We start from the raw sequence: 24,114 nt of genomic DNA on the forward strand, positions 1-24,114 counted from the left end.
CCATCAGCTGCACTGATATGTGGAAATGCCTCCGCATGCAGACTCTGCGAGTATATTTCCTGCTAACAGAAAATGATTTATTGTTGCATTGCTTTTTTTTTATTACACTGGCCTGTTGCTTTATGCATATATTCCTCCTGCCCCCTTTCAATAATTCCTACCTACGGGCGCTGCGGATACGTATACAGTCGTGAGCAATATGACAAGGAACAAAATGTGAGCATTCAGTTATTGAACACTTCCATAATTTTGTGTGTCACGCGCAGTTTTTTTTTTGTTTTCCAACTGGTTTTCCTCTTAACGTATAATACGCAAAAGTCATTCTCACATTTAATGGGCCGCTGCGGTGGCTCGGTTTTTACGGCGCTCGGCTGCTGGCCCCAAAGACGCGGTTTCGATCCCGGCCTCGGCGGTCGAATTTCGATGGAGGCGAAATTCCAAAAGGCCCGTGTGCTGTGCGATGTCACTGCACGTTAAAGAAACTCAGGTGGTAGAAATTGTTTGAAGCCCTCCATTACAGCGTCTCTCATAGCCTGAGTCGCTTTGTGACGTTAAACCCAAATAAACCAAACCAAACCTTTTACAGTGGAGTACCAATTGAACGCACGTCACTGGATCGCGTGGACAGGATATATTTGCATAGGCGAAAGTTCACTTATCCGAAATGAGCCCTCATTTTGATGAACCGAAGTATATGTAAGGCATCCAAATGGCTCCCGAAGGCATTTATACCACAACGCTGAAAGTCAACGCATTTAATGTGTACACAGCAGTTCCGACAGGCTGCTAAACTTAGCGTAACGAGGGGAGGCAGGGCGAGTACAACCCAAACAAAAGCCCGAACAAAAGCTCTAGCCCTGCTAAACATTGACGTTAAATGATGGGAGTAATCGCGCATTAGCATCCACCTTAGAGCAGCCACAAGAGAAAATGCCGTGCGGATGAACTTGGGTGGCTGCTAATAAGTAAGTGCTCGCTTGACTGGCATCTATACACTCCCCCTTGGGAGATTTCCATACACTTGTTGAATGCAGCACTATTATATTGCCATCGGAGTAAACTCTTCCGAAATGATGCATGCACGTATTCAGAGATTATATACATATACATTCTGACCCTGAAGCAGCACTTTAGAGCGCTGCAAAATAAAATCGAAAGCAGGAGTATAGGCTGACATTTATTAAACTGAAATTCGCGTGCATTAGATACAACTATGATTCGGCGAGAGATTTTGCAGAAGTTAGTTCATATCTCTCTGCTTTTGGCTTGGCGCTTTCTGTATTCATGATTTTGTAACCTAAGCGTGGTTTTTGCACCATTGCACATGTTGGCAAACAAACGCGAGGGGTGGTAACCCCCCACACCAGGGAGAATTATTACATAGCAAAAACATGCTAAGAATCATTTTTTGGAAGGATAAAGTCCACGAACACACCGGAATTAACTTGAGTGCTGCTTCTCGCCCATGGTGCTAAGTTTTATAAAAGGTCTCTGTATTCCGCCAATGTACGAATGAGTGTTGCTGCGAGTTTCAACCTTTGTTCTGTATTCCGTGAGGCTGTCAAGGGAAGCAATAATGAAAGTACTTGCACGGGATGAACGGATACAGTGAGACACCGATTCGTATACTGATTGGTGTTAGAATAAAAATGCCACGGGCAAGTACCACGTGTTAAAATAAAAATGCGCAGCGCGTGAGCGCTCATGTTTCTTGGCAAGCTCTTCGCGCCGACATATCGATTAGAGCATGCTGCACAGTACGCGTTTCATAACTACTACGAAGCCTGGGGCGACCTTACATGTATGAACTTGGACCGTTTGGGTAGCTGCGCCCTTCAGTTTCTCTGTGCGACATGTGGCGCAGAACACGACGGGGGCATGATGAAGCACTTTTTCGTGCTGCACACAGCCAAGACCGGACACCGCAGGCATTGTGTTCATTTCCGAGCAGGCGCAGGTAAAGGTGGCTAGCGCTGGGGGCAAGGGGAGAACGTGTCTGCTTGTGGTCCCCCATTGGCGACAGGCGTACACTGGCGCCATAATGCCGCGGATGCAGCCGCCTCTTCCTTCTGCCGCAGCGGGCCAAACTCTCGAGAAGGAGCGCAACGCGGTGCAAGGCCCAAGCACCGCCGTCGAGAGGGGAGCGGACGTCCGCTCGTCGGGCTGGAGCCCGGGCGGTGATCCCCCCGCCAACAATACCGTGCCGGGGCGATATGCCCCGCGCACGCACCTAACCAATGAGACGCAACGGATGAGGGGGCCACGCGACCCGGCATCCTCGTCAGGTTCCGGCGGAAACAGGCTGGCAGCAGCCTCGCGAAATGGACACCTGTCCATTTCCCCCCCTCGGCGGCAAACACGAACCGTCGGTGGACGCCGATCGCTGCGGATATGCCCCCCCGGCCCTAACTGAAATGGAACAGCTGTGCGGGCTAGCCGCCCTCTCCCGCCGTCCACCGCAAACTAGACAGGTGAAGACGGCCGCCCGGAGAGGGGCTGCTCCACGGGCAAAACATCAACGCTCGCGTGTACACGCGCGCAGCCTTGCAAGTCGCACCCACGCCCGAAAAACGAAACGATCCTGCGGGGCTCGCGCTCCGCACATTCAAAGCACCGAACCAGGAACGGGGGGGAGGGGGGGGGGTCGGTGAAGCCCCGCTTTAACGGGTCCGATCGCGGGTTTCGACCCCCGTTCGGCGCCCTCCCTCCACTGCTTTTCTACTGCTTGTTAAATTTTCCTCTGTAAAGACTGAGCAGTGAGGGCCCGCGCGGGCTCCCTTCCCCCGGGGGGGTCACGTCCTCGGGATCACGTGCGTCTGTGCTAACGGAACCGAGCGCCAGACGGTGTTCGTGCGTCCCCGCCGCGTAATGCGTTGGGATGTCTTTTTGCGCTTCGCTGAAGGCTACGCTTGCCGCGCGCAGACACCTCAGGGGCGAGGAGGTCCGTGTGCCTGCTGCCGGGGCCCACATCTGAGCCCATCAGCGCTGCTCGTGGACCGCACGCGACGAGCGAAGCGCGTGGCGACGCATGTCCCGAACACCGAATGGCGAGCTGTAACGCGCGCAGAAAGGCCCCTGAAAACGGTAACAAGGCAAAGGCGACAAAAACACTGGAAGGAAGCAGCGACCATAAGCCACAAGCTGCTTTCTTTTTGTTTTCTACTTTCCTATTGCCCCAAGCTTCGTTACACTTCTACCATATCTGGAGGCTCGCACCGTGACGCAGGAGCTCGCACTTTGAAACTTGCCATACGGTTTTATAAAAGGAGCTCTTGCAATGCAATTTCAGCGCCTGCCTGGGCATTCCAACTAGAGACTTCGGCCTCAATGCGAGGGCTTTCCATGCTGTCTGTTCTTGTCTGTTTCATTTTCCGAGCCCAACTTTTCAAGTCGTTTCCCCCAGTGTGAGCACGAAGTGATATTGAGTCCCAATTTGCGGAACACAATGCTTAGATTATTGTCGCGAGAAAAGCTCCGCACTGACGCAGACTTCAAGACGTTCCGCTGCAGAGCCCGAGGTGGCGTATATGGATTTCCTAAAGGCGATATACATCTACAACGGTCACGGCGGCCGCATTTCTACGGCGTTGAAATGCGAAAAACGGCCGTGTTTCGATGTTTCGATGCACACTAAAGAACGCAAGGTGGCTAAAATTACTGCGAAGCTCTCCGCAATACGACGTGCCTCGTGGCCGCAGCCTTGATTTGTCAAGTAAAGAACCAAAATTAACACATCCATGCCGGGCTCATTTATGTTGCGGAAGAAAGAATAAGCGCCAAATGTTTCAGTGAACTTTGAGGAACTTCAAATTTGGAGCACAGAATGAATGTGTCGGTTTCTCAACCGGTGCCGGGAACGAAATCATGCTTGCCGGACTTCCATGGCCGGCGTGTAAAGTTGCCATTCAGTGCGCTCGTTTTTCCGCATCAAGCGTTCTGATATCGCCAGCTTGCACTGCGCGACGCCTACACGAAGAGAATCAGTTGCAGCCAACAGCTACAGGAGACGTTTCTGCAGAGCCCGGAGATTCAGATCGTCCGCAAGTTGCTCTGCTAACAAAGCATTTCAATTCCTTCAGCCCCGAAACGACTGAGAACAACGCCACTTCACTCGCTGCCTGAACAGCTGTCGTCCAGTGACGATGAAAGGAATAGGGCAAGGTAACGGTTCCCATTTTTTCTCGTCGCACGCAACCTCAAACGGGCAGCGGCTTGCCGCCAGGTCGCTCACTGGGCAGAGCGATTCATCGAAAAAAAAAAAAAGGCTAATGGTTCACTACTCGCACGACAGCAGTTGGCGCCGATTCGCTAGAGTTAGTATAATCGCTCATTCTCAGGTTGTAACTTGGAGCAGTAAACCGTCCACGCGCTTTCAGCCACTTCAGACTTTTGTGGACTTGCGCAGGCGGCAATTTTTTGGCGAGGTGCCGAATTCCATAAGGATGCGTCTAGCTCTTTGTAATGAGCGTTTCTATAGAGCAGGGCTCGGGGGCCTCTTGTCATGACGCAAGGCGATGTGCTATGCAGCCCTGGGTGAACCGCCAGCTGGGTAGTGAACAAGCAACCGTTCCGCGGGAGCTGACACGTTCGAAGATGCCTGCATCGCGCACGGACGAAGCGCGGGCGAATCAAAAAGAGTAAAATGAATAACCGCGGGAGGAAGGGGGGCATGCTGCTCGCTGTCGTGCTGTCTCCGTTCGGCGGACGGAGAGCGGCGGCAGCTGACGCGGCCGATGGAGGCGACGGTGATTTCCAGTCGTGTCGTACCGCCGCCGCGGCCGGCGACAGTGCAGCACGCTCTCTGCACGAGCGCATTGCATCGCATGGCTGCGCAGGCGCGCGCGTCCAGCCACCTGGCCGGCGGCAGGTGGTGCCTGTTCCGACGTCCGCTCGAGGGGAGGCATGCGACCGTCGCGTGACGTCACAAAGCTGGCGTGCCAGCCCGCACGCGTGCGCTCTCGAGCAGAACGGCGCTGTAACGGTACACTCGAGGCTCCGCGCCGCCCCCCTCCCCCCGTCCCGTTCAAGAGGCCCGCCGCCGCTCGCGTGCGCTCCCACCGGCCACTGCAGGCGCCAATGGCCGCGCAAATTGAACACACGCGCCGGAGACGTTGACGAAGAGAGAGAGAGAGAGAGAAACTGTCATTGTGGCCATCACTGGGGCATTCAGTTTGATGAATTGTAGAGGAGGCACGTTAACCCCTATATCGGGAGTCTCTGCGCCCAAAAGTGCACGGTCCAGAACCGTACGTTGCGCAACAAGTGACGTCGAAGGCAGCGTGGGGTTGGCTACAGAGAAGCGATACCTCAGTGGTTGTCGCTACGATTACCAAAAATGAGAAGAAGGGTGCATAGGAGTGTGTCCTAGAGCACTGCACGGGCCCCAATTCGAGGCCCAGGCCAGGCCCGGGAGCAGGGCTCAAAGCTTGAACCCAACTGGAGCCCGCGGCTTCAATATCGGGCCCGGCACAGGTATACTGAATTATCGCTTTACCGAGCCCGGCCCAGACCCGGCGAAACAGCCCATTTTCAGGGCCCGGCCGTGGCGCAGGCCGGATCGGGCCCGGGCTTCCGGATAGGCCTGAGCAAGTGCCGTGTCCTTGTGTGGACGGCGCTTTCGATCCATAGAGTCAGAATATTAACTATGAAAAAAAAAAAATCCACGTCGGCACGTGGCCGTATTAGCACTTTCGTTATAGCCAGAATATTGGCGATTTTAGCGAAATCGACGCTACGCTATGGAAGCGCCGTGAACCAGTCTCTATAGTCGGGCACGACTCAAGAACGGAGCGGCAAATGCCCCTCAAAGGAGCTCAACCAGCCAATGGCGTGCGTCAACCGATTCCACCCCTCTCCCCCTTGAGCGACCGATCCCTTTGGACCTGCTAGCGTGAAATCGCAGGCGGTGGCGGATGAAAGGGGAATAACAACGGGTTAATCGGAGTAACCGCGGCGTCACGAAAATCGGTCCACGCCATTGGCTGGACGGCCTCCTTTGAGGGGCATCTGCAAATGTATCCGACTATAGGAAGGATGGGCGCTCCCACGGAGGAAGGAAATTTGGGCGCGCCGAACTGCGCCGTTTGCTCCGTTGCGTGAGAGGTTCGCCGGCTTATTCAGACGTGGGTGTCAGAGTTTTTCGGTAAAAATATTTCTTTGGAGCGCTGTGAGTACATGCAAGTAGTGCGCGAGTTCAAAATGTTTGGGAAGCGCATTCATATGCTCGAGGGTTTACAGCTATATTTCTAAGTTGGAATAAGAACAATGCGCGCTATAGGTTTTGGCCATACCCACAGGTGTGGCTCAGTGGTTACAGGGTTCGGCTACCGAGAACAAGGTCACGGGATCATATTCCGGCCGCGCCAACCGCATGCCGATAGAGGCGAAATGCAACGACCATCCTCTATTCGATGTCAGTGACCATTAGAGAAATCCATATCGTCAAAATTAATCCGGAACACACCATCACCTTGCCCTCCATTATATTTACTCTTTCCGCTATTTCACCTGCTGTCATCCCTTTTGTCACGTCGCGTTAAAATTTGTGTTGGATTTTCTTGTTTCAAATGCACGTTTCTGAAAGGTTGCAATGATTTAGCCACCTATGGCGGTGTCCTGCACCTTACCATGCAAGTATATATAGAGAGAAAACAGCATTTAATCGCTCGTCAATTAAGGTATACGTTGTGTAGATGGTGCGGGCCACCAGGGTTTGCTGTAACTGCAACCACGTCGAAAGCAGTCAGGTACTCTGTGAGACAGGGGGAGGTATGGGATAATGCGGAGAAGCTGTAGAGCTGTGCTGCAGATGAAGAGATGTTGAGAGTATGCGATGTGTGCGGGGCAGTTGAGGCAGTTAAGAGTGTTGGAAGCAAAGAAATGGCGAGTTGCCAGAGCGGAAACGTGCACAACGCACATGACAAGAGACGGCTGCTTCCCTTTCATAGCGAAAAGCGACACCAAATGTCGACTAAAGAATATGAGATTGGTACAAACGCCACTTTCCAGGACATGACACCAAATGAGCTGAGCGGAATTTCTATCTACGTTTTTTAACAGAAAATTAGTGAACTAATGGCTTAGCAGAAAGGAAGTTTTACTGTGTAAACATGATCCGAGGCAGCATTTCATTGCTTCAGCTATCGTCCTATCTGAGCAGCCACATGAAGATGGGCTTCAACCTAATGCAATGCCGAGTATGTTTACATCAGAAAAAGCTCCAATACGTAGGTGACAGTGTAGAACCGAAAATGCCTGCATCAAGCCTGGATAGTTTGAGTTCGGCCTTACACCACAGTTTCGATTTCGAAGCTTCATGCGCGATTCATTCATGTCGAATCACGTAGTAGATAGAAGCGTTCTGCGCTTTTTTTCCCCAAGGTAAGCTATTTAAAGCGTGCTGGGGCATCTAAACGTGGCCTGTCATTAAAGAGCTATATGTGTCGCTGTGCTTGTACAATTGCACTTTGAGCTCGTTCCGCGCTAATAAAGAATGAAGAGCATTATTCCTGGGCGAATACAAAGTAATACGTTGTAGTACTGAGACGTATTGTAGCGATAGCTACACTACGCTACCTCTTCGACCTTTCAGCGTGGCACCCCTTGAGCTCCGTGGCGGCGCCATTGGTCACGTGGTGTGGAGCAGCTGCTGCTGCCGGCGGTGCGGCGCGCAACAGCTGCAACAGCTGTGCGCATGCGCCGTGTCAAGTGGGACGAATATGGAGAAGGAACGCCCAGCGAAACGGAGCGGCGAAAGACTGAAACACTGACTTTGCAACTCGACTGAGCGATTTACACTCGGCCAGATGTAGCTATCGCGTCGTTCCAGGTTAAACCAGAGCTAAACCACCGCCATTTTTTTTCAAGTCGTCAGATTAGCGGATTCCCCTTCGAACAGTTTTTACTCATGTGCCATTCGCCTTCTCGCGCTAAAGCTTCGCACCAAGTTCGCACTCTAGGGGGTCTGGTATGTTTTAATGCATTTAGCACCGGTACTTTCCTGGCTCGTACGGTATAAATGAAAAATCGCCTTCGCCTGCGAGAATGGCCTCGAAAGAGTGAGTTCCTGCGGCGGCCTTGCGCACGCCGGGGCAAACTCTCGAGCTCTGAAAGTGGAGGCTGCACTGTGGCGACTCCTCAACAGGACACACCGACAGCCAAAATCGTCAGCCTCCGGAATTAAGGCTTAGCGTTTGGTCACGCATCGACAGTTTCTTGGTTCGTCCGTTCTTTTTCTTTCCTTTTTTTTCTTAGCAAGTGAGCGCCCCATGGCTTGTCCGTATGGTACGCCACATCAAGCGATATGTCCTACAAGACAAGAAATACCGTTCTGCCCCTTTGTCACTGTGCCGAAGGCTTTCTAAACAGTCAGCATTTGAAAGGTCCCCGGAAGCTGCATCTGTGAGGCAAACTGCATGACGGGCATTAACCTACGAAGTAGAAGTATTCTGAGCATACGAAAAGGGCATATGTTGATTCACAAGAGCGCAGCAAAAACGGACAGAAGGGAGACTTAAAAGACAAGCTCCTGTCTTGTCTAAGTCTCCTTTGTGTCCGTGTTTGCTGCGCTGTTGTAACTTGTGAATCATGCATATCGTCACGCTGTTGGTGACAAGACTAGAGCCCGGCAAGAGAGGCTCGGCAGCACGTCCTTCGGTGGGAGAGACGGCGAACTTCAACGTCCTTCAATCCACGCGACACCAGCGTCAACGTCTTTTTGCCTCAGCGCCACCTGGCAAGATATACCAACTCGCCCAACTTTCTTCACTCATCACTTGTTAATTCTAGCGCTGGCTACGATCCCATGTTGCCCGCGTCGTCGCCTTCTGTAGTATCACTACAGGGCAATGAGTAATCTTCTTCTTCTTAGTAAGCATGGCACATACCCACGCAGGGGGATTGGCCAAGGTTCAGTAGATAATCCCAATGAGGTATTTGCGCGGGGAAAAATAGGCTTCAGAAGACTAAATCAAGATAAAAATGGGAAAAGTCAAATGAATTAAAGAAATATATCGTCCCGACCCATTCGTCTTTTTCTTTCTTTCGTGGCGACTCCTTCCGTAAGAGGACCTTTTTTTTTTTTGTCTGCTTGGCGTTAGTAATGCACACGCACACAAAGGTCCTTTCCGTGCTCTGGTACTAGAGTGACTTCAGTGGTTTGATTTCAATGGCTGCCAGCACTCCCTCCCGCGCCAAAGGACGCGTAGCGTTTTGCCTGGTAATATTATAGTGTTCTAGAATATTGGGTAGTGGGTTCAGGTAACTCTGCCAGCTGAAGCTCCTCGTGTGGGCGCCGAGAGGGACTCGCGGGCTACACGAAACGTGAGGCACGCCACGATTATATCAGAGTCATTCAAGGGCTGTGGACTGCGCGCCTGGGCGTCAGGAAGCATTCCCGATTAAAGTTATTTTCTTCACGCTGAAGAAGATTAAGAACAGGAATATTAAACTAGAATACAATTTCATCATTGTCCTCGATTGAAAAGTGGCACAGGCCTACTGTGGGGGACTGCCAAGAGACGGGCGGTCACTTCTAGGTGCTCAAAAATATTTGCCATTAGAATATTTGGAAGCAGAAGATTGGCTAATTGAAGTTAGTAGCGAATTGGTTCTTTCGAGATAGATGACTGAATGTGGGGAGAGGACTTCACGATCAAGAAAATTGGAAAGTATGAATAAGAATGACGCAGGGGCTTTAGCTGAAAGAGAAATATAAATTAAGAGAACTTTTAGGAAGGGGAACCGTTTCGATTCTGTAATTTTTTTTTTATGGCGGCGCACGTATTCCAGTTGCTCTGTCCGAGCATAGTAGCTCCAAGTGCAAGAACAATCCCAGTAGACAAACGCAGACTGAGTGGTTGAAGCGGGATTTCTAGCGGCCACCACCTTAAGAGAGGAGAAGCGGACAGCAGGAAGTGATGGATACATTCGGGTTGAGCGCAGAAGGGGAGACAGCCAGATCATATTTGTTAATGTAGGAACTTAATTGCGACATGCGACAACATAGCCGCGTGATGGAAACCTCAAGCTTGCGAGATAGCCATTCTTTACAGCTCCGGGAGAACAGAAGATGCGGTCACTCAGAAAAGGAAGTAAGCGCTGAGCAGCGAATTACTGCATTAGCATACGCCTGCGAAACCAAGGAGAAGGAAAAGAACCGGTCTGGGCGATCGCTTCGTGCCCAGGAGAACTGCTGCTCACAAACTCTGAGCTATCGATATGATCTGTTCTTTTTGTTGTTGTTGTTGTTGTTGCCCTCAAGGCGAAAATGGTGCGTGCCCACACCCCCTTATCCCATATTGTCTTCCTCTTCATCCTCTCTATATTTTAAGCTCCCCTGGATTGCACTGTATTCTCGCAACGCTACACCGGACACTAGAAAATCTCAAGCGTTTGACCCATAAATAATTGCCTCACATTTGATATACGTCTGAATGAAAATATATTTTTTTGTTATTAGCGCAAAGTATCAGCCTTTCGTTTTTATTGTTGTTCGCCGCAGTTCTTAAGCAATTGCGCAAGCGTCATTAACTGCACTTTTTTTAAAAATTACTAATCGTAATCCAGGCTACTGTCAGTTTCTGAAGATTCGCAGACAAAAACGCTGCCCGTAAGCAGCCTAATTGCTTATAGGAGGCGCTCCACGAATTTTTACTTCTCCACTTTAACCATCTTTTGAACAGCGCTAGCATTTCACCTGAATGCCGCAGATGGCGTGACAGTCAGGTAACCGCGGGTTGTTTTATTAAACGCAGGCCCAGTGAAGATTGCAACTGGTACGGTCAAGCGGCTGTGCTCAGGGGTCGCTTCGCTCTGACACGCTTTCCCAGAAGTCCCGTTGTCCACGGAGAGGCGTGTCTCCAAGATGGTGAGTCAATGAAGCCCTGCCTGCAGAGTCAGGGGCCATACAGCGACGATTCGGCGACGCGCTCAAGTCGCCGAATCAACTGCATTTTGGTTTGGACGCGCTCGTTCATCACTCATTGCCAAGCTGGTTCAGCGACACTTTGCATCGCAATTTAAGGCCGCAGCCGCTTTAATTCGTGGCTGTGCAGTTGATCGGTGGGCGTGTCCGGGGATCAGTTTACGTGGATATCCTAATCAGAATATTGGCACGAAGCTTTATGCACGCTGTTCCAATGTTTTTTTTTATACTTAAGGCTTGACTTCGGCACATCACTCGAAAGGTGTTTTTCTGCGTACGCCTGCTAGATGCTACTCGGTCGTTCGCCGAGGGTCGCAGTATAGCGCGCGGCCTGCAATGGACCGGGCGGTTGGAGGCGGTTGGGGTTCGTTTCTCGGATGGTTCTCAGTCATGCTTAGATGAATGCGACTGACGCGGCTCTACGGTCATTCCGATGACTGCCGAGTGTACTTGTCGCTATTGCCGCCACCGAGCTGCTTTTGTTCAAAGGCCCAAGCTCGCCAAGAAATAATTTACCTGTCAGGTTCTTCGTTCACCTCTCTGCATGCTTCTCACCACCGCCCACTGACATCTTGTGGTTGTACTTGGTTGCTTGCGTCAGTGGTGCGCGCACCGCAAATAAGACGTGGCCTGGACCTTCCTCGCGAGGCGCCACTGTACAAGGACGGAAGACTGTTGCCAGAGGAGACACGCGAAGCGTCTCAAGTCTCGACTAACCTCCGATGCCAACCTCCGGTGATCCTGAATGGCAGCCCGAGCAACCACTACTCTGATGACATCTGCTCTTGCTTTATTTGGTCGTCCCTAACCGCTCGGAGTTCGCGCTCTAGGCTGCTCAGAGTGTCGTTCACTTTCAGTGCGTTCTCAGCCGTGTATCCCGAAGGATGTCTCGACTGATTGATCTAATGACAATGTCCAAGAACTGTAATGATGTAACTGTAAGGCTTCACATACCTCGTGAACAAACTCGGTTAGTTGTGGAGCAGGATGCACCTTGCCGTAAGCCATCTTGGTTTGGCTTTGGAACGGAACTCAGGTGGCTAATAACGTTTGTTATTAACGTAATGTGCTCAAAAACTTTTATATTGTGCGGGTTTTCTGAGGAAATCAAGCAGCATGGGTGACACCAGCCGCAGCGTTTCAACATTTACGTAACAGAGAAACAAAAAAAAAGGATCTCTTCCGTTGCACTGAATTTGCATTAATGTTCCTCATGCACCTTTTCATCGGTTCAGGAGCGTTTAAAAAAGTACATTGAGTTCAGCGAGTTGACAGAAGCAACAACTAGGGGAGGAGCTAGCGAAGCGCAGTGGAGGCATGGGTGCTGAGGCGAAGAGTCGCGGAGAGAAGGAAATGGACAGCAGCGGTTAGAACAACAGTGGCAATTGAGGGGACAGCTCGCAAGCTTGTGGGGATGTACAGTGACGCCCGGCCAAGCGGGTCGTCCGGCACTTAGGGTGAATGGAACCTCCGCGTACCGTATACACTCCTCACAGCTGTGACGCGCGTCGAGGCGTAGCTGTGCAGTCGGTCGGAAACATTACCGAAAGCGAATCGGGGCTGACGGCTGTGATAAGGATTCTCAGCCAGTGCTTGCGGCTAGTACAGACGCTCGAAAGGCTGAGCGGGAAACGAGGTTCCAATGGTGCCGTGAACAGAAGAGATGCTCCTTGCCAAGAGATGGGCCTAAGGCTTTACACAATTTTTGCATGCTTGCTTTTTGAGTTAGAAGAGCGCATTTTCGGCGTAGCATTGTCAGCGGTGTATTACATCGTAATACGACTAAGACGTACTAACTAGGAGGCTGATCAACTAATACTGAATACTTAACTTTTTGGACTATTACTCTTAGGTTCTTTAATTGTTTAGAGTCGTGTAGCCTACCGTAAGAAATATCCATATCAGTTTTTACAATTACGAAAATGCGGTACCCCTAGTCCTGTGGGGTAACAAATTTTGGCCACCTCACGCCAAAATACGTGGCCTTTCGAGAAGCTTGCAGGAAAAGCAACTCTCCAGTGCACGTAACTTGTCGAAATAGCCAAACCTTGTTGTGCCACAGCGCCGAGGATGACCGCGTTTTCGAAATTCTAAAAACTGATATGGATGTTACTTGCCATGCATATTAGTGGGGAACACGGTCATGTTTGAAGCTAGACAACTGAGGCAGCATAGCTCAGACGCGATAACGGAAACGAAGAAAATGCGCGCCGGTGGCTGGCGCAACGCGCTTTAATAAGCCACGCTATCACAGTGGGCAAGGGAAGAAGGAGAGAGCGTGACCGAGGCGACGTGGTCAGGCGGCTTTGATAACGCTTCGCGATACAACAAACGCGTCTCTCAATAATTACGGAGCTTAACAGGAATAGTTAAAAAGCTAACTGTTCAATATTAGTTAAACAACCTGCTAGTTAGCACCTCTTAGCTTTGTTACTGAAAAAAAAGCGCTCTTCTAACTCAAAAAACCTGTTTAAAAATTGTGTAAAATCTTAGGTGAAACACCCTGTATATGTAAACATAATTTTTATTTGCCTCCCTTCTAGCGAATATGCTGAAAAGAATGACGCCGTGGTTCTTAAGATAATAAACAAAAATAAACAAAAGAAACTAAAAAACGTAAACTTTTGGTAGACATTCATAACGTCCTTAGTCGAAGTGAGAGAAACCACTGTGCAACACAAACATTGCCACAAAAAGCTAACAATTCAGATATTAAAAACTGATTACAAACTGTTAGTGCCTAAGAAACACTGAGCAGTACTTTCCACAATAAGCTAGCAGTTGAAATTTTAAAGACGGATTATAAACTCTTCGTCTATAAAAAATGTAAACGAACTACCAACTTTGTTAAGTCTGCATATCCGATTCGCAGACGGCTAAAGACCACCTCGTAGAACCATTCGGGGTGTCTGGCGCTCCGCTATTCGTTCAAGATCTATTATGGAGCTCAGAGGCCCACCCCTAACATTTAATTTGTTTTCATAAGGATGATAGTCTCTGCCCGGGGTGTTGTTGATATCGACTGCTCTATTCACACAGGCGCTAGCGGCTCGGTCGGCTTCCTTGTTACCTGCTTTTCCAACGTGGCTCGGAACCCAACAAAATGCAATGACTTGGTTACTTTGCTGGGCACGAGTAACTTTTCTACGTAACAAAATAACAAGCGGGTGCTTCTAAGAATATTGACCGAGTTCAGAGCCAACATGGAACGCAGCGGGTCAGGAAACACAACTGATTTTCTGTATTTACGTTGCGCTATATAGTTTACAGAAGTTAGCAACCCAGAAAGTTCGGCATGGAAAATAGGTTCATTTGGGTTTATTCGTCTGATCGATCGCAAGGTCTCTCATATATGGCAGCGCAGCCAAGACGTTTAGGGGTTTTTAATCCATTTTTAAAGAAACTGTGTTAATCCCTATATATTGCCATGAGGTCCGTGGATTCCTCTTGGGTAACATTTGCAGCGACAACCTTCTTTTGCTGAGCTTCAACAACGGGGGAAAAGATAGGAAAACTTAGAGGCGCTTTTCTCGTTAAAAGCAAAAGGCGGAGTTACAGACAGCTTATTTTGAAAGGTACATTCATGGATGATGTTTCGGGTCAAGACATGATTTGAGTGTTCGGGGAGGGTTCTAAGTCTTAGAAAAGACTGTGCACCAAATAAAAACTTGCGTTCATCAAGTGGCCATCCAATTTATTCCGCCTAGAGACTTGGAAATGGAGAGACGTTGGGAAAGCCCCCGTTGCCAGGCGGGTCCCTTGGTAGAGTACTGGATCTAAAACTCTTTTAAGTGCTGTCATCCTTTCCTTTGTTGGTGGGACAGAAATCTATGTACCGGCGGCAGTAGTTCTTTAGTCGATTTATCTAAAACTGTATGAAAGAAAACATGCTGCCCTGACCCAATCGATCGATCTACAAGGGGAGGGGGGGGGGGGCGAAGGAAGAAAGGCTTGAGCCCCCACCCCCTCCCGCAGACGGCGCCTATGAGGTAAGGACTCTATCGCCTCAGCTTTGGCTATTGTATTTGGGCCATGAAAAACGGCCTCAACGCTGCGTGCAGCGAAGGCATGTTGAGATTTCTCAGGGAGATGCGACGTATTTATGTACCGTGTTAAAATCTTGGCTTCGTGAAACTTCACGCGTGCAAGTGGATGTTCGTGGCTTTCATGCGAGAGCGCACCGGCCGCTTCGTCCTTATCATTCTCATCTCCATCTCGAGTATAGCTAGCCTGCCACAGGTGCACCAGCTGTATAAGGTCTCCTGACATCACTAAAGAGTGTCGCCTATTCCTCGTCAGGCTGTTTACCTACTACATCGACTAAAAGTACGTCGCACGTGTTTCGAGCCGCGTGTCGAAAGAGACGTTTGTGCTACACAGAGTGGGGCAGGGGGGAGAGGGGGGGGGGGGGGGGGAGCAGAGCGCTGAGCTACGAGGCGGTAGTGGGGCAGGCTACTCCATGCGCAGCAGGCAGGGGGGCCAGGTGGTGGGTGGGAGTGGGGCCCCACGAGAATCTCAAGGGCAAGCACGCGAAAATGCCAAAAATAAATTTCGTCAGGCGTAACATTCGCCTGTAGCAGCGAGTGTGTGGACGTACTTGTCGCTAATTAAACCTAGCATTGATAACTCTTCGTGCTGAGCGTCACTGGAATTACAGCGCGGCAGCTGTGCGAAAAACATGCCTGGTCATCATTCACTCACAGAATGACTTTGAAAAATTGGACACTAAAGGCGCAGACGAGTTTGCACCTCTGACTGCCAGCGACTTGAGGCCGGAAGTCCATTCTGAGTACGCAGTTGGGGGAGGGGTGGAGCTGATTGGAAGCGAATGAGGCCCTCCCTTTCCCTCTTTCCTTTTCCTGAGCCCCTGTTGATAGCGAAAATTGTAGTGTAAGCTATTGGCGGCACTCAGCGGCCGTTTGGCTGTTCAGCATCGCCTTGCAAGCCAGTGCCGCCATCTGTGGCGCATAATGCTCACCAAAAACCAGCCGCGCTTGCATGGCCCCGAGTTCAAATGCACGAAAATGACGAAAGGCGCTCAGAACTGACGTGGCCCCACTTTGACGTCCGAAAGACGGTTCACCGAGGCTCTGCCGCCGCAACCACATCTTAGCCGTCACTGTGTCCAGGGGACAGCGCTTGTGGCTATGCGCGCCACTTGCGTCGTTTATCTACATTTGCGCTTCGTAACCGTTCATATTTGGAACCGGAGGGAGCTGGGGAAGGTTCTGAGGTTTCCTTTCTCTTCGGGGAGAGTGATGGCGTAAACTACCAATAAGGTGGAGGGTGGCGTACTAACCCGAAGGAAGGATAGACGCAATGTTACTGCCATCGCTAATGCATTCATTTTCGATAAAGAACCACCAAAGAAATTTAAGCTCATCTTCGCTACTTCATATACTCACCTGGTGCCGTCACACTCGAACAGTTGATCTAAGAAAATTCTTTTGAGATATGCATGCCTGGAGACGGCCAACCAGCGGGCCGTCACTAAACTTAACTCTGAACATGTCGTTTTTGCAAGTATGTGTGTGTGCGCGTGCGTGCTTGCAGGCACAAAACGTAGGAGGCTCTGATGAGAGCGAGATTTTTTTTTTCCTTAGATAAGCGTTCGGGGACTCGAATTCCAGAATTTCCGGTCTCCACTGCCTTACTTAGTCTCTTTAAACTCATTCAGCGATCTAGACTTCACTAATAAGTCAGTGGAAGAAAGAAAATGGCAGAACAAATGTTTATTCGTGTTGATAACTGTCAAGTATGCTAAACTAAAGAAAGCAAGACAGGCGAGACTGTTCTAACTTGACATGTTGATCAATTACTCATATATTTTACCACTTTCAGTGCTCGAAAATGTTAGAGAAAGGAGTTGATAGGAAAAAAAAAACGACAACGCGATGATCAGAGGTACTTATCAAATACAGTAATCCTCAATGGGGTCTTGAACACAACTCTTATATTAGAAATTGAGGCGGCCAGGTGGCTCTGTTCGTTGGTCTTGGGGGCAAAGCTACGATAAAAGAGGCTGATATGTCAAAAAAGGACAGCCCATTCTCTATGGATAATTGTAATATTATCTGCATGTTCCCCACGTAGAGCAGGTAATTCATTTGTCGCGGCATAAGTCGACCTTTCAGTTTCAGAACAGCGAAAATCAAAATAATAAAGGGGGGAAATTGACCGCATCCTGAGGTTGTCAGTTTCAGCACATGTGCCCAGCACGCTTTGACTTGGCTGCGTAATATAGTACAATGAATGTATGCTGAAAATGGTTCAAAATGAAAAAAATAAAAAATACTGGCAGCGCTATGCTTTCCATTTATCTTTTGTATTGCATAACTAGGTGTCATTCTTGCGCGTGTTTCGCCTTGTCAGTATTTAAAAAAAAGTCAAATGACTCTATTTTCATTTTCTGCTTTGTTAAGCTGAGGAAAACAAAAGGAGTTTGGTCAAAAGATGCTTGCATGCACTTGACAAGGAACTTAAGGGAGGTGGAAAGAAGGAATAAGATTCCGCTTATATTCGACCTTTCTTCAAAAGAAGAATCATGACGTTGTAAAAAATACACCAAGTCAGAGACCAACGATTCCTTGGCCCTCCGATTCCATTGTTCGTCGTTTGGAAAAGATTTTTAAAATTTTATTTTTGGTCACATTCGTTGCATCACTGTCCGTTTCTGAAAGTTTGCTGAGGACTTTCAGCAGCTGTTGCAATAATGTTTTCGGGCAGCGTACATGTGCTGCATATTCGTTTGCGACGATCGACTGAAAACAGCTGCGCTAAAAAAAAAGAAAAGAAACAGGCGCGAGTGAACAGCCAGAGGAGTTTCGGAGTCGAATGTCCAACCCTTTTGGTCGAACGCCTTCCGCGCAGTGCCGACACCCACATGGGCGCGGCTGTTCTGTGCCTAACGACGAAATCGCGCAAATCAGGCGCTTGTTCTGTCGGCAGGCAAGAATAAGCTCCGGCACGCAACTGCACAGTTTAATGAAACCTACACGTGATCTTCTGAGCGCGCTGCCGCGACAGGCGTCACAAAATCCGACACGCATTTTGAATCCAAATTGATCTTCGTGTGCGCAGATGCCAAACGCGCAAGGTCTCCTTCTGTTTTCCAGCCGCATTACACAGGCACGATCGAAACGAAAAGCCCGCGCATGACTTGGTTTTTGTGGGGTTTGTCGTCCCAAAGCGACTCAGGCTGAAGTATCTCACCAAAGTTAGTCTATTTTATTAGGCATCCCGAATGCATTGGCGATCGCATTTAATGTCCATGCATTGGCCTTTTTGTACTGGTGGACCCCTGGTGGCTGTGCATGAAATAGCAGCAAGCTCGTATGAACCTGTAAAACGTCCAGTGCGTGCTTGGCACGCTGAGCACCCCCTTTCTTCGGGAGTGAGTTGAAAAGAGAAGCGAGGAAACAAATGATCAGGTCGGACTACTGAGCTCCATATGAAACTGGATGAAACGCACGTTCAAACCCGCTTCTCCCCGCCCCCGGCACGCAGGCATGGGAGACGGGGAGTTGCGCGTCCGCGGTTAGAGGCTGGCTGGCAGTCCTTGACTGGTAGTTCCGCCAGATGGATGGCGGTGCGCTGGAGCTCAGTTTCTTAGCAGCGTCTCCCAGACTTCTCTACTATCAATATTTTTGCCCGCCCCGGGAAGATTTGGGTACTCCCAAATTATGTGGTAGAGGGTCCCTCTCGCCCCACAGTGTATGCATCGATCATGCGCCCTCAGCTCTGGGTACACGTGTTAAGCCCAAATGTAGTTTGTGGCCGCCTCGACGCGACAGCTTCTCTATTATTTAATTTTGGGTCTGGTGGGGGTACCAGCCTGCGTCCCAATTTGTAATGGTCAACAATTTCCCCTTAATTTTGCAGGCGTTCCTTTCGCCCAGTGGTCGGGGGCCACTACGGCTACCCGGAAATAGAGGAAGCCGCCTCGGACGGCGGCGTGTGCGAGTGTACAAATTAAACGAGTTCTCCTATCCAGCGGTTGTTGGCTAAGGAAGGATATTGGCCGCTTCCGATGAGATCCTGCCTCTGCCAAAATTTCTGAATGTCAGTCTTACTGTCGCTTACTACGAATTTTGCCTTTGTTCCTACGCAGGCGAGCGCGTCCTCCGCAGTCTCTACGTTGCGAGTCTTGCCACCCCGGATGGCTGCTGCGGACACTGGAGCCCCTCGGGCGTTGAAAGTCCAAACTACTGCCGCTTCCACCAGCCTCTCGGCGCACGTCATTGTGAGTTGCGACGCAAAGTTAGAGCTGAAATCTGCCGCAGCCCTGTGCGGATGTACCAATTAAGTAACCGAATTTCATATATCGCTCCTTGTCCTCGATGTAGTGTGAACGACGCGAAGAAATTAGTTCTGTGCATGTGCTCTTGGTGAAGGCCGGATTCAAGCGCGAACACTCCAGTTGATGAGTATAAGCATCTCAGGAGCCCGTTACGCGGAAACATGAATTATCTTATTACAGCAGAATGCAATAAAGCGAAAAACTGCTATATTCATAGGAGGTTTCTCGCGTTTGTTTCCGGCTTGCACAGTTAGCCGCGAAGGTTAGCGAAACACGCGGGGGCCCCGTAAAGTAACTGGAGCCCGGAATACACAGTGCGTTTCGTATTTATCTGTTCGCGTTGTAAAAATTTCTTCTGCGCAAACTACTGGTCTAGTTGGTCTCGATCGCAGCCCGCAGTGTAGCCTATGATAGTCTGTGTTTTCTGGCAAATAATTTAACCTCAGAACTTGCCTGGATTGCGTGTAATGGGCGAAAAACTGCAGTCGTTTGTGCTGAGAATTTTTGTTGAGGCGAGCGGACTATCCGCGTTGAGAGGCTACGCCATATGGCAAACTGCGAGGCAATCAATGTGCCTGCTTGGAGCTGGGGCAGGTCTCGCAGTACCCCAGATGGCGCAGCCTGCCAAGTCTGCTGCTCTGCTCGCCTCGACGAAAATACTGCGCGCAGACGACAGCAGTTATTCGCCGGTTACGGACAATCTAGGCAAGTTCCAATGGCAAATACATAAAAAAAACACAAACTATCTTAAGCTACTTTGTGGTCTGTAGTTGAGCATTAATTGGCCAGTAGTTTGCGCAGGAGAATTTCTTACAACCCGGAGCGATAAATACGGAACCCTTTAGTGTACGTGCTGCATCGCTGAATTTTAAGCTCTTGCGTGCCTGCACAGACTGCATACAATCGGCTTTTTTGGGGCTCCCGTGTAATGCAAACTTTTGCGGTTTGAAAGCACAGAGCGGGGTCCTGTTGTGGGCAGCCAGCTTGTGGCTTCGACGAAATTGAAATTTATAAAACGCAACCCTGTTCTTCACCGCAGATAGCAGAGGCTCCGGAGGCAGATATGCTGGGTGGACCGTTCCTGCGGCAGTCTGCTAGGGACAGAAAAATCGAACGCCGATACGTCAGTTTGCTTAGACCTGTACGAGACCTTACCGCCAACTTCAATGTCGACATCGTGACTCATCTCGACCAATATCTCAGAGAGCTGTCCCAGACGCCAGTCACCTACAAGGAAGGCGAGCCAAGTGTAAATTTTACTCTTGCAGCTTTTGTCATCGACGGAAGTGCCTCCGTCTATGGCAGAAAAGTGGACCATCTACATACCCTCGTGCGAAAAGTCGCTGGGGAAGTAGCGCACCGTACATCTGAAGGCCACAACGCTCAGAACGCTGATCATCACAGTAGAGGTGCAAGGCCAAAAACATCGCCGAAAAGGAGTAATCGGGAGTTTCAGACATTTGACGAGATTGAACTGGCAGATGAACTGAACATCATGCCAAGACCACAGCAGGCACCAGGAGACCTGGCAGCAGCTCAAGTTAATCGGTTTTTGCGTCGACCCCTGTCCATGGTTATGCTCAGTGCCGAAGGGGAGACCGAGCTCCGGGACCTCAGAGGCGACCTGATCGGTTACAAAGAGGGCTACCGACTGTACTCCACTAGTAAGCACTTGGAAGGCTGCGAGTATGCGGACGAGGAGTGCGGTCACAGTAGCGACCACGCACGTGGTTCCTTGCCAGCGGTGGGTTTCTCGTTGGATGTCGAGTATGACTGTGCACGCGACTCTTCGCTGGCAACACCTCATCTTCCGGGCACGATTCCACCCTGCAGGTACAGCGGAGGCTCTGAGGAGCTCCCAGCCAGGGCTGACTCGGAAGTGAGTTTCCCCGCGCCTGTTCCCCAAGCTAGAGAGCAAGAGAAGGGGCAAAAGCCGTTTATCGGAGTCAAAACGTGCATTGACTCGCAAGAGGAAGTTCCAAGTAAATGCAGACCCATGCTTGTGCGGTCCAAGGCAAGAAAGAGAGCCTGTGACGAGAGTACCTCTACGGACGGTTGCTTCGTACCCATAGCTGCCACCTGGGTCAACAGTACGCAGTACCCCCATCTGTTTCACACAGAACTGCAGCTTCGGAAGCGCGAGATGGTCATTCCAGGTGGTGAAAGGTACCTGCGTGATAGCATGAAATGTCTAAAAATGAAAAAGGAACTCCGAGAAGATTACTGTAGTTCGCAACCACAGGAGGAAGGATTTGACGATTCTGATCGTGGCGTTAATGACGGCGCTGGTGGTTGCTTCGAGGCTTCAGACATGCAACCCGGTGACCTGGTTGTGATGGAAGAAGACAAAGACGTTGGTCCTGTGTCTCGTATGGATGCAGGCGTTGTCAGACGGGAAGCGCAAAGACCGACCTCGCCAGTGGACTCATCAGAAGGGGATTCACGTCAAAAGGTTCGTCATAGCATCGAGTGCGAACTGGACACGCCCATGTCAGAATTTCAGCATCTCGACTTGCAGAAAGCAGTTGCCGAGTGGGACAACCGAATCAGGCCTCTCCTTGACACGCAAGAAAAACGAGAAAGCTTCAATATTCACACGTACTGCAGCCGCATATTAGATCATTTCTCGGACACGCCGTCCAAGCAGACGCTTTTCTTCCGTGATATCTGTCAAGGTCAGCCAGGCTGGAAAGTGGCACGCAACTTTGTCGCCGCGTTAGAGCTTGCCAACAGTTACAATGTGGAGCTTGGCACGAATGACGTTTTGGAAGAAGGCATGGACACACTGCACCTGACGCTACTATCACGAAAGCAGAATTTCCACGAGCTTGAAAAGTCTGACAGCCAAGTCAGCATGACAGCCCGCCTGTCCCAGACATCCGAAAAATCGACTCAGATCAGCAAGCGTCCGCATCCGGCAGACCTGTGATGTGCGCGTTTTTCTCGGGGCGTTTCTGCAGGCACAGATCGTCTACATCAGAGAGGTCAGAGACGATAAGCGTGTGTTAAGAAAAAAAAATAAGTTCTATATCTGAGTACGTGTCTCCACAATGAAAAAGCGGAGATGATTAACTTGGTCTTGCAAATGTCAAGACTTTTAGTTCCTTTTTTTAATTCATTGTTAATGAATTTAATGAATTAAGTTAATGAATTCGACTTTCATGGACACTGCTCCTGACGCTACTATCACGAAAGAATTTCCAAAAGCTTGAAGAGCCTGGCAGCCAAGTCAGCATGACAGCCCGCCTGTCCAAGACATTCGAAAAATCGACTCAGATCCGCAAGCGTCCGCATCCGGCAAACCTGTGATGTGCGCGTTTTTCTCGGGACGTTTCTGCAGGCACAGATCGTCTACATCAGAGAGGTCAGAGACGATAAGCGTGTGTTAAGAAAAAAAAAATAAGTTCTATATCTGTGTATATGTGTCTCCACAGTGAAAAAGCGGAGATTATTAACTTGGTCTTGCAAGTGTCAAGACTTTTAGTTCTTTGTTTTAATTCATTGTTAATGAATAAATATTCGACTTTTATATACTTCTTGTGTACTGTTCAAAGATATTTTTGTTTAATGCACATAAAACATATGGACAGCTTTTTAAACAAGCATACGCGAAACGGGATCGACTGCATTAAAAAAGTTTGCGCTCGGTCTATTTCAGTTATGCTAATCGTGCTCATGGACAGGGATCATTCAGTCAATGACTTCTGCTAGGGACATGATTGGTTTAGGTTACTCAAACAAAAACGTTTAAGACTGGCTGTATGGAGCGAGATAGCATAGCCACAGTGCGTTTTGCATTAGTAATTGTACTAGATTTGAAGCGATTGTCAGAAATCTGATTGAGTGCAGACAATTAGAGACCGGGGGGACACTGCCCCTTTTGGAAAAATTAGGGGGGCGACCGCTTCCCTCTCCCCCTTGTTCCGGAGTCCCTGGTCACGAGCGATAAGGCCTGCACTATTAAAAAAAAAATGGCAGTAAATAAAAGGCAGTAAGTGCAGTGGTTAATAGCTCTTACTTCACGTTACTACGTTTTTACTAAATATTTACTACCTTATTCAAGGTAGTTAGTAAAATTTGACTCTTCCTATCTTTTCTCTACCTATGGTAGCTAGTTAATAGCTGTTATCGACCGTTCCTTCAACCCTAAAATAAAGCAGTAGAATATAATGACAGACTGCTGTGAGAATAAAATGGTTTTGTATTTAAAACATTTCTGCAGCGCCATGAGGTCAGGTAGACTAACGTGTTTCTACAATCGCAACTTCAAAATTAAGGTTGGAATCTTAGCTCAACAGACAAGAGCCACAAGCCCGCAACTTGGAGGCAGATTTACAGAGCATATAAGATTGAAAAAGGTTTACCCATGCAACGCATGGTTCGTGTGTCCCGCTTGTGCGACTATTTCTCATATGAGCTTTTTTTTGCATTCTGAACCTTTATGCGTGCCCGGTAGGGTTGTCTGATGCCATCGCCTCGCAAGATTTGCGCGTGTAATGAGCCAAGTGTATGATTTACGACCACCACACCCTGTTAGCTTTCACTGGTGCCGGTCACTGGTCGCATTGAACATATAGCTTTTTTTATTTTTCCAGTGTGTACACAAATTTAACAAGCCAAGCCAGTACACCGTTGTAAAACGTAGCAACGTATGTAAAAACAGTTTCTGCCCATTTTCTTGGTAAATACTACTACCTTTTTGTTCGTGCCGTTAGTGCTACCTCCACTTACTGTCTGTGTCTGTGTCACAAATATCTGGTTAGCAGTTGCTTAATGAATTCTCCAACCTTTTCCTTAAGAGAGCATCCGAATGCATGATAGTAAATGATAGTGTATGACCTAACCAATGGCCAAAAAGAGGTCACTTTCAGCGGTTATGTAAATAGCTGAT

At 49.4% G+C, this 24,114-nt stretch overlaps 1 protein-coding gene across 1 annotated transcript in view; it reads left to right on the forward strand.

Annotated features, from left to right (window-relative positions):
- Positions 1–22,641, forward strand: part of LOC144113471 (condensin-2 complex subunit H2-like) — a 36,609-nt gene extending 13,968 nt beyond the window's left edge. The window contains exons 2-4 of the mRNA XM_077646560.1: positions 10,755–10,867; positions 19,035–19,166; positions 20,263–22,641. Of these exons, the coding sequence (XP_077502686.1) occupies positions 10,865–10,867; positions 19,035–19,166; positions 20,263–22,152 (2,025 nt within the window). The 5' untranslated portion in view covers positions 10,755–10,864 and the 3' untranslated portion in view covers positions 22,153–22,641. The remainder of the gene's footprint in view (positions 1–10,754; positions 10,868–19,034; positions 19,167–20,262) is intronic.
- Positions 22,642–24,114: the final 1,473 nt, after the last annotated feature.

This window comes from Amblyomma americanum, chromosome 1 (assembly GCF_052857255.1).
Source record: "Amblyomma americanum isolate KBUSLIRL-KWMA chromosome 1, ASM5285725v1, whole genome shotgun sequence".
Classification (NCBI taxonomy): domain Eukaryota; kingdom Metazoa; phylum Arthropoda; class Arachnida; order Ixodida; family Ixodidae; genus Amblyomma; species Amblyomma americanum.